The sequence below is a fragment of the Taeniopygia guttata genome, chromosome 14 (assembly GCF_048771995.1).
Source record: "Taeniopygia guttata chromosome 14, bTaeGut7.mat, whole genome shotgun sequence".
NCBI classification, from domain to species: Eukaryota; Metazoa; Chordata; class Aves; order Passeriformes; family Estrildidae; genus Taeniopygia; species Taeniopygia guttata.
In genome coordinates, this window is record NC_133039.1 from 15,273,865 (window position 1) to 15,283,588 (window position 9,724).

Below are 9,724 nucleotides of genomic sequence, written 5' to 3' on the forward strand. Positions count from 1 at the left end.
ATTAATTTATAATATATATAATTAAATCTATAATTATATTATATATTTAATTATACAATTAATTTAATTGTATAATTAAACCTTATACAAATATAGATTTAATGCTGGTATAAATACAAACCAATACTTCATTCTAATTAAGTGAATTTAATAATTTCTTTTAAATGAACCTATTTTTTCAAAAGCTGAGAGCCTGTCAGGCGCTGTAGGAAGGCGACCCCACGTCCTGAGCCGTGCCCACCTGGTGTGCCCCCATCAGCAAACTTGGCCTCGCGGGGCCCGGGCAGCTGGAAGAGCGGGAAGAGGTACCCGGTGTGCCAGTCCCGGTCCAGGTTGGGGTTCAGCCCCGTCTGCTCGCTGCGCGGGGCGTTCCTCGGGCTGTACTTGAAGCGCAGCTCATACTCCACCTGCAGGAGGGTCGGAGGGGGTGGGACAGGTGGCAATGACACCCGGGTGACACCTGGGTGGGGGAGGCTGTCCCACCTTCCCCTGGCTCACCTGGAGGGGCAGCGGGGCCGAGCCCTGCGGGAAGCGGTGCCGGAACACCACGGCGGCCAGGACGCTGCCCGAGCGGTTGTCCAGCCTGACGTACTCCTCGAAGTCCCGCTCCGAGGGGAAGCCCTGAGCTGTGGAGGGGGAAACAGGGAGATGCAGGGACAGGGCACAGCAATGCACCATGCACTGCTGCTCAGCCATCCCCAGGAGCATCGCTGGGTCCAGACAGGAGGGATGCGCCACGCCTGCTGTCACACACGGGGGAGTTACGCAGGATGCTGCCCTGTATCCTGGGCATGCAGACGTTCCTCCTCCTTGAGAGCAGGAGTCAGCTTTCCCACAGAAAATCCTAACAGTTTGGAACACCAAGTGCTAAAATTTTCTGTGCCAAAAGATTTCCAAAAATACTCTCTCACAGGGAAGTGGTACCACCTTCTTTAACTGTTTTAGGGTGATATTTTTCTAGATGGAAACTGCAATAAAATGAGACCAAAAAGCAACTCCAAATCTTGTTATTTTAGTGAAAAAAAAACCCCAAAAACTATCAAATTATAGCCTTGAAATTCAGGAAAAAATGGTGTTCCGGGAGCATGAGGACTCCAAATCAGTCACAGAATGGTTTGGATTGGAAGGGACATGAAAGATCATCAAGTTTCAAGACCCTGCCATGGGCAGGGATACGTTCCACTGGACCAGGCTGCTCAGAGTAAAGAATTTCTGGGGTGGAAGGGGCAGCCCCAGCCCTGCTGACCTCTGATGTTGATGGGCAGAGCTCTCTCCACCGCCTCGGCGATGCTGCGCACGGCGCTGCTGTTGGAGGGGACATAGGCCAGCTCCCAGGGGTTGCTGGCGTGCTGGGAGGAGAAGAAGCTGGGCAGGTCATCCACAGACTCGGCGGGGTAGAGGGTGGCGTTGGGGTGGCTGACGGAGTGCACGTGGTGCCGCAGCGCGATCAGGATGGCAGCAAAGAGCAGCGGCAGGCACACCTCGATCACCGTCACCAGGATCTGCCGCTTCTGCAGGCCAGGGCAAGGATACAGATACGGGGTAAGGACATAAAATATATCATGTATCTATATATACACAGACATCTAGATAGCTACCATAAGTATGTATCAATACACAGATACATACCCATACACGGTACACACTCTCTCAAGAGATAAAAAACAACACGCAAACACAGAAGGTAGATGAGCATAGTCATGAGGTTAAGGCCATGAGAACACCAAGGAGCAATAGCATTCTTGCATTCCACAAGGTTTCACAACCTGGGTTTTTCCAGAGGCCAGGAATGACACTATGCTGGTCCCCACATCCTTCAGAATGCTCCAGCCAAGGGGTCCCCCACCCTAGGCACTGCTCCAGCTCAAACCAGCCTCCACCAGAGCTTTCCTCACCACGATGCTGGGCTGAATGACCCAGGCTTGTCCTTTGCTCCTTCCCTGTGCCCCGGAGCTCTGCCACGTGCAGCAACACTGCTGGAACCAGTGTGACTTTTCCTGCTGGAGCTGAGTTGCTCCAGGCAGCTGGACATGGGATCTGCATCCCAGGATGGGGCCCAGCAGAGCCTCTGGCTACAGGAGGCTACAGCATGGCAAGCACACCCATGGGCATACCCAACCCGCTATTGCACTACACACAGTGGCTCTTTTTTTTTTTTTTTTTTTTTTTTTTAATTGAGATTCAAGGAACTGGAGAATGAATTCAAGCCCTGCACTCTGGACCTTCATCCATCAATTCCCCCAGGGCTATCTCTCCTGCACAACGTCCCCTAGCTAGTAACCCCCCCCACCAACACAGGTTCATTAGCACCCAACCTAAGTCAATTAGCATTTCAAACTGGTGTCCAGGGGAACTGTGGTATTCTGAGCAACCCGGTCTAGAGGAAAGTGTCCTTGCCCATGGCAGAGCAGTGAGATAAATGGTCCCTTCCAATCTAAGCCATTCTGGGCTTCTGTGATTTCCTCCTGCAAAGCGAGCTGCCTTCACCCCAGGCCAGGCTGAAGAGCAGCGCAGGACACTCAGCCTCAGCCACAGCAGTGACAGCTCAGAGATGTCCCAGGCTGCAGGGGTTCCTGGCTGCTCAGAGCATGTGCCTGGAGCAGCAGCAGCAGCATTAACCTTTTCTGAGGCCTCTGGCTAATTTGGGATTCACAAGACTTGGGGATTTTGCACCTCCCCTTTGCTAGGCTGGAAAGAGGAGCACCAAGAGCTTTAGTCTCACAACTTTGCTGTCTCAGCAACTGGATTTTATCCAGCAGCAGTGGGCAGGCTCAGGTGGGCAGAGTCTCCAGTGGAGCAGGTACAGAGCCCTGAGCGCAGCCTGGACATCCTGGGCAGGGACAGCCCTGCAGGAGCCAGGGTGAATGGGATCTTGGACAGTTTGTCAGGAGATGATAGGGGACTACTGCTACCTTGGCTCTCAGCACCCACTGCCAAAGCCCAAAACTCCTCTTGGGGCTTCTCCTGGGAGGAACAGTCTGCTCCAGCCCCAGCCAGCCCCAGCAGCATAGGCAGAAGCTTCAGGCAGGCAGGGAAAAAGGAGCTTTCCCAAAGCCATGCTCATAAAAGCGAATGCTGCAGATGTCTGATGGGTTTATAATGCAGCCCTGGCAGCCCAGCTGCCTCCCGCTGATTTACTATCATACTAAACCTCTCCCTGTCTCCTGGGCTGCCTTCAGAACAGCTCTCTGCCTCCCTGAGCTCACAGGCTCATACACATTCACCAGCTCTGCAGCAGAAGTCATTCAAGCACTGTATTCCAGAGGTGACAGGGACACTCATCCATAATCACCACCTCCACCGGGCCCAAGCAGCTCTGGAGAGCCACGTGTGCCAGCATCCATCCTCTCAGTGGGGTGGGGGGGACTTGGGAGCTCTGGTTCTTTTATCAGGAACCAGATTTTTAGCTGTATCCCGGCACAGTAGACCTGAGTCAGCTTGTGGCCTTGGAAAATACACTGAGATATGTCCCCACCCTGGAGCACACCCAGAAAAAAACACTTTCCCCCTCCAGAGAGGATGGAGGATGCTTCTGGCTGCAAATCAGCCCTGCTGCCAGTCCCTTTCATCCCCTAAAGCCCAGTTCCCTGTTCTGTGCCTGTCGGAAGGCTGGGTGCAGCCAGCACTTCCCTCTTCCTTTGGTTTATTTTTACTGTAACGCTGTGCTGAGCTGCAGACGGGTAATTAAAAGCGTAAAGCCAGGCTGCAGCCATCCCTGCTCCTTCCTCTTCCCCTGCACTCTGCCAGGGCTGGCTCTAGGTCCCAGCAGAGCCACAGAATCCACCCAGGAACACTTAAAGGGGCTGTGGCTTGGGCCAGCACCAGGCGGGACCTGCCAGCCCTGAGGTCCCCAAATTCCTCAGTACCACCCAGCTGCCATGGTGAGGGGTGGGCTGGCAGTGGGTGCCAATAGTTCAATATTTTTAGGACCCCTAAAAGCTGCTCCTGAGAGTCGCAGAAAGGAATGGAGGGAAAAAAACCCAGGGCTCCAGTGGGGACTTTTGGGGGTTTTCAAAACTGGGATTTCCAGAGGAGGCTGTGCAATGAGACAGCTCAAAAAACCCTTCTGTCCACGTGGATGGAGTGTGGGTTACCCTGTCCCAGAAGAAGGGAGCTGAGCTCATTGCCAGAAGGCAGGCTGGGGAGGCTGGGGACAAGGAAACTAAGTCATAGCACAGCCCATAAGGTCACACAGCCCAGCACAAAAGACACCACATGCACAAATAACCCAGTTTTCCTCCTAGAGATGCCCTGTGTCCCACGGGGGGGGCTTCCTAACAAAGCCAAGCTCTGATGTATCCCCATTTAGTGGTGCCAGAAGCAGCCCCCGGGTGCAGTGCCAGCCTACCTGCAGGATGTAGTTCTTCCAGAGCAGCAGCCTAAACTGCCTGAGCACAACCATCCTCCCATCAGAAGGGGCCCAGCGTCGCCACCACCGCTCCGCAGGACCCTGGAGGAGAGAGAGGAGAGAGCTGTGAGTGCCAGCCGCTGGTGGAGCAGGGAAGGAGAGCAGCATCCCACACCCCACACAGCCCAGGGCAGCTCTCTGCTCCCAGCCTGGAGCCACAGCAGCTGGTTCAACCCCAAAATAACCATTGTGTTTCCCCGCCTAAGAGTGAGAGCCCCTGGTTTCTGGCATGGCTATTCCAGAGATGGAAGCTGTGTTTCAATATCCAACCCGGGTCCTTCCCAGCAGGGGACAGGAACAGCTTTCCTCAAGCTGCAGGAGCACAGGGTTACAGAACTGCAAACACCAACCAAACTCCTGGCAGTCCATTATTTTGGGCTGGGTGGAGATTCCAAGCTGTGCCTCCACCTCCTGCCGTGTGAAGGGTTGGTTCTGCAACACCAGGTGCTTTCCCAGCAGAGACTTTGCTGGGAGAGGCGAGGATGAGAAAAGGGCAAGGGAAGCACAAGGGAAAGTCGGTGCTTGAGAATGATCCCCCGCTGCCTCCTCCCCTCTCGGGAAGTTGTTTGTGTCCCCATTTGCAGTGGCATTTCCTGTCGGAGCACTGCTATCCCACCAGGACACCGGCTGGGATTTTGGGCTTGCAGAGCAGCACAGAGAAGGAAGGTGCAGCCCCGGCACTAGCAGAGGCTCCTGCTCACACTGCCGGACTTCTGGGCAGCCCCCACCAATCCGTGCAGCCTCTGAACACAGCAAATCCCGACAGGATCACAGCGGAGTCAGCTCCGAGCTGGCGCTCCAAAGCCTGGCAGCACTGAAAGCTGCCACAGGGACACGGATGGGCACAAAACCCATGAGCAACGCCCTGGCAGATGCTCCACAGCACGATCTCCAGCCCTGGTTGGGATGGTATCAGCTCCCTGGATGCAGCTGGCACCCAGCAAGCCCAGCAGGAGTTTCAGTGTGCCACAGTGAGAGGAGGGGAGGTGCTGACCCAGCCTGCCAACCCTGGCGCCCGGGCTGGTGAACACACACGGCGAGCACAGCTCCGGTGGCAACAGAGCTGCAGCAACAGCAACCTGAGACACACACAGGGCACAGCAACAACACCCACCCACCTCACCTGCTCCCTGCCACCGGCTCCTTGAGCTCTCCAGGAGCCTTCTCCAGCCCTGGCACACACCTTCATAGGCTCAACCCTAAACCCAGGAGCCTTCTCCTGGCTTTGCACACACCTTCCCAGCCCCAGTGCTAAACCCAGATGTGTTCTTAGAGCACAAAAACCCCACCGTCTCTTTGCCACTCCATGCACAGAAGACAGACTCCCACAACAGCAGGGACATCTGTGTCCAAGGATCTTTCTCCAGGCAGGAGCAAGCAGAAGAGATCTTATGCTTCAGCCCCAAATGTCCATCAGAACCCCTGCCCGGAGCAAGCAGGAAAGGAATAGCAGTGGGGAATTGGCAAATGCACCTTCAAGTGCCTCACCAAGTGCTATGTGTCCAGCTTACCTCTGGCCCACGTGTGGCCAAGCAGAACAGTCCATGCTGTGCCACAGGATCCCTTACCAGGTGCCCTGGGCCCACACACACCTACTTCACACAGCAGTATCTGAAACACCCCCAGATAAGCCCCCCCACCCCCAAGCAGAAACCTTTGTCATGCACCCCCTTGAAGGAATCCAGAGCAAACCAAGGGACTCAAAGTTGTGGCTCACTTTAAAGAGGACGAATGCTGCAGGTCAGGCAGGAGCAGCTGCTGCCCTCGCAGAGATCCCAAATCCTGCTCGCCCTGCCACACCCTCGAACTCAAGCTGCCCCCCCGACTGCCCCCACGGTCTTACAGCTGCTGCTGGGAAAATGTCAAGCAGCTCTTGGGTAACACAAACACTATACAAAGACTGAAAACTGCATTATTGCCAATAAATATTTTCCCAGTTTTCAAGTGTTCCAAGAAAACTTGTTCTGGACCTTTTGCTTGCTGGAGATGAGAGGAGAAAGAAGCTAAATTACAAAAGTTCTTACTGGATTTGAGAGCAAAATTGCTTTCCAGGCTCTGGTATCCAAAACACGATTTTTTTTTTTTCCAACCCAAAAGAGAAAACCTATTTTGGGAGATCTGCCTGGATCAGCCCTGAGATGTCTATGATCAGAGGCAGCTCAGGCAGGGCCCAGGACTATGTCTGGGCCCATCTTCAGCAGTAAGGGAGGGCTGAGTGCCACAGGTGGATGATGACCTCGGAGGCAAGAAGGTGCCTTGCTGGGCAGTATGTTGGGTTGTCCCCACTGGAGATGCTCCCACCTGACCTCAAGCACTACAAGATAAGACTGAATTTCCCACCAAGAGGCAGAGCCAAAGATCTGGGAGGAGAGAGAGGCAACCACCACCAGCTTCTGGGAGAACAACCCAGTTCCTCTCCCTGCTCTCTGCATCTGACACAGCAGGAGGAAGGGCCTCCTGAATACATGAGTGTGGACACACCCTGGCCATCCTCAGGGAGGTCAGTGAAGAAGGAGACCCTCCTGCTTGCCCACAGCCTGCATCAGTGGATACGAGACTGGTTCTCCCCACCTGGTCCCCACCAGCCCCTGCCGCAGTACCAAGCTGTGCTGGATAACATGGTGGCACCAGCTGCCAGCCTGGACCACAGCTGTTCTGCCAGTGGATTTAGATGAGGACAGGCTGAGGATCGGCAGGGATCAAGGTCACAGCATCCCACCTCCTGACCCACCTCCACGCCTCCCTGTCGCTGGGAGGAGGCTGTGCCCGGCCACCGCCTCAGAGGAAAGGGCCGAGCGAAGGCCACGTGCTGCCGGGAGCCTGCAGTTATTTTAGAGCACACACCGCATTTCTGCTCTTCTGATGTCCTGTTCCCATAGAAACCAGCCCTGGAAATGGCAGACGTTGCCTTTTTTAATATAAACCCAGTGTTTCTTCCTGCTGGTTGACAGAGACACCGTGTCACCCCTACAAGATGAACTCCAGGTGCCTGCACCTCCGCAGCTGTGCCCGGGGTAGTGGCATCACACACCTGGCGAGGGCTGTCAGTCCCTGGGTACTTTCCACACTGTCACTGGAGCAGGAAATTCCTCTCTGCACCCCACAGTGTCTGTGCTGGAAATTAATTAGCCACAGCAGGGCAAGGACTTTTTATGGCCACTGTTTACAGGAAGAGTGAGTGATTTCCGATGTGGGTGCATCCAGAAAGTCCCAGGTCCTGCACAGAACAACCAGGGCCAGCAGCCACCAGACCAGCCATGAGTGTTCAGTGACACACAGCTCTCACTGCTGGGGTGTTTTCACCTTCTGCCAGAGATCTGGGAGTCACAACAGAGTGAGACCATAAAATCCTCACCTTGGTTGTGCAAACAGTAATAAAACTTTCTAAGAGGCTGTAAGGATGGTGGGGTGCTGGGTGGGGTGCTGCAGGGACCAGTGAGCTCACAGCCCTCTACAAACCCAACACCCAGTGTCCGACAGATTTGTGAGTCTGGGTTTGACCCAGACAGGAACTTCAGGCCTTGAAATAAAGAAGAAAGCTGGGGCTGGATCCTGTTTGCAGAAAGAGGGGCTGGCTTGTGCCCAGCTGCTGCCCTGCACTGGGAGCTGGTCGGTGGGCATAGGGAGCCTGATGGGCTCTATGGTTGTGTCTGTAACTGCCTTTGTGCTGGGCCAGCAGCAGGAGAGGGGGGACACAACTGCTGCAAGAGCTGGTCAACACCTTTGCCTTAAAAACAACATTGCTGGTTTGCCCAGTGAGTTTGCAGTTGTTCATAAAACTACAAACTCTGCAAACTCACTGGCCTCATGAATTTAGCAAGAACAAGGTCTGGAGCCCAACACACGGGTTTCTCATGGAGCCTTGTACAACCCTGCTCCTGCCCTGCAGTTCTCAGTGGCTGGGCAGGACAGGCCACCCGCACAGCTGTGAGCAGAGGACAGGGAGATCCCTTCTGCTTCTACTTGGTTTTGAACATTTCCAGGGATGGGGACTCCACCACTGTCCTGGGCAGCCTGTTCCAGTGTCTGACCACCCTTTCCGTGAAGAAATTTTCCCAACATCCAACCTAAACTTGCCGTGGCACAACCTGAAGCTGTTTTCTCTTGTTCCATCACTTGTTCCCATGGAGCAGAGTCTGACACCCCCACCCCCCACCGGCTGCACCCTCCTGTCAGGGAGTTGTGGACTGAGAAGTCTCTCCTGAGCCTCCTTTTCTTCAGGCTGAGCCCCCCAGGCTGCTTCTTATTAGACTTGTGCTCCAGACCGTTCCCTCCCTCGACACACTCCAGCCCATCAAGGTCTGTCTTGGCATAAGAGACGTTTCCATACGGAGCCGGGGTCCGGGCCGCAGAGGGGCCGGCAGATGGCCCCTCGGTCCCCGCACCCCGTGTCCGTTCCGCGGCAGGGAGGGTGCCCGAGCTCCCGCAGGATGCCGGTGGCTCCAGCCAGCCGCATCCCCCGAGCGCGGCCGAGCATCCCCGGCGGGGCCCGCCCGGCGCCGCCTCCATCCCGCGCCTCCCTCCGCCGCAGCCCACGGGGGAAGCGACCCGCGCGGAGGCCCCGCCGGCACCGAGCCCGCGCCGCGCCGGAGCGCGGAGGCGGCAGCGGGAGGAGCCGGCCAAGGGCCCCGGCGCTGCCGCAGCTCCGGGCGGGGCCGCCCCGCCGAGCGGACAAGAGGCCGCGGCCCCACGCATCCCCCGTCCGGCCCGACCCCGCCGCTACTGCTACCATCACTCCCCGATGCTCATCCCCTCCCGGCGCCCATCAGCCCCGTGCTGGAGCCGGTTCCGGCACCCACCGCCTCCCCGCTCACTCACCGGGCCGGGCGGCTCCGGCTGCGGCTGCGGCTGCGGCTGCGGCTCCGGCTCCGGCTCCGTCCGGCCCCGCCCGCGCCCGCCGCGGGCCCGCGGCACCGCGCACGCGCCGGGGGCGGGGCCGCAGTGGGGCGGGAGCGTGAGGGGTGAGGGAGAGCGGCTGTGGGTGAGGGCGAGTGTGAGTCCTGTGTGCACACACGCGTGTGCCGCTGCTTGCGGTCATTTCTGTGCCGTCCTGTGTGTGCATGGCACGTGTGTACTACTGGGAACCTGTCTGAGGTGTGTGTGTGTGTGTGTGTGCACATCCCTCTGGCTGTGAGAGGTCATTTCTGTGCCGTCCTGTGTGTGTATGGCACGTGTGTACTGCTGTGAGCCTGTCTGAGGTGTGTGTGTGTGTGTGCACATCCCTCTGGCTGTGACAGGTCATTTCTGTGCCGTCCTGTGTGTGTATGGCATGTGTGTACTACTGGGAACCTGTCTGAGGTGTGTGTGTGTGCACAT

At 56.4% G+C, this 9,724-nt stretch overlaps 1 protein-coding gene across 1 annotated transcript in view; it reads right to left on the reverse strand.

Moving 5' to 3' along the window:
* ABCA3 (ATP binding cassette subfamily A member 3) overlaps positions 1-9,350 on the reverse strand; it is a 32,104-nt gene extending 22,754 nt beyond the window's left edge. Inside the window, exons 1-5 of the mRNA XM_030285154.4 lie at positions 9,227-9,350; positions 4,349-4,450; positions 1,247-1,511; positions 499-626; positions 242-407 (exon numbers count right to left, since the gene is read on the reverse strand). Coding sequence (XP_030141014.4) covers positions 242-407; positions 499-626; positions 1,247-1,511; positions 4,349-4,402 — 613 coding nt within the window. The 5' untranslated portion in view covers positions 4,403-4,450; positions 9,227-9,350. The remainder of the gene's footprint in view (positions 1-241; positions 408-498; positions 627-1,246; positions 1,512-4,348; positions 4,451-9,226) is intronic.
* Positions 9,351-9,724: the final 374 nt, after the last annotated feature.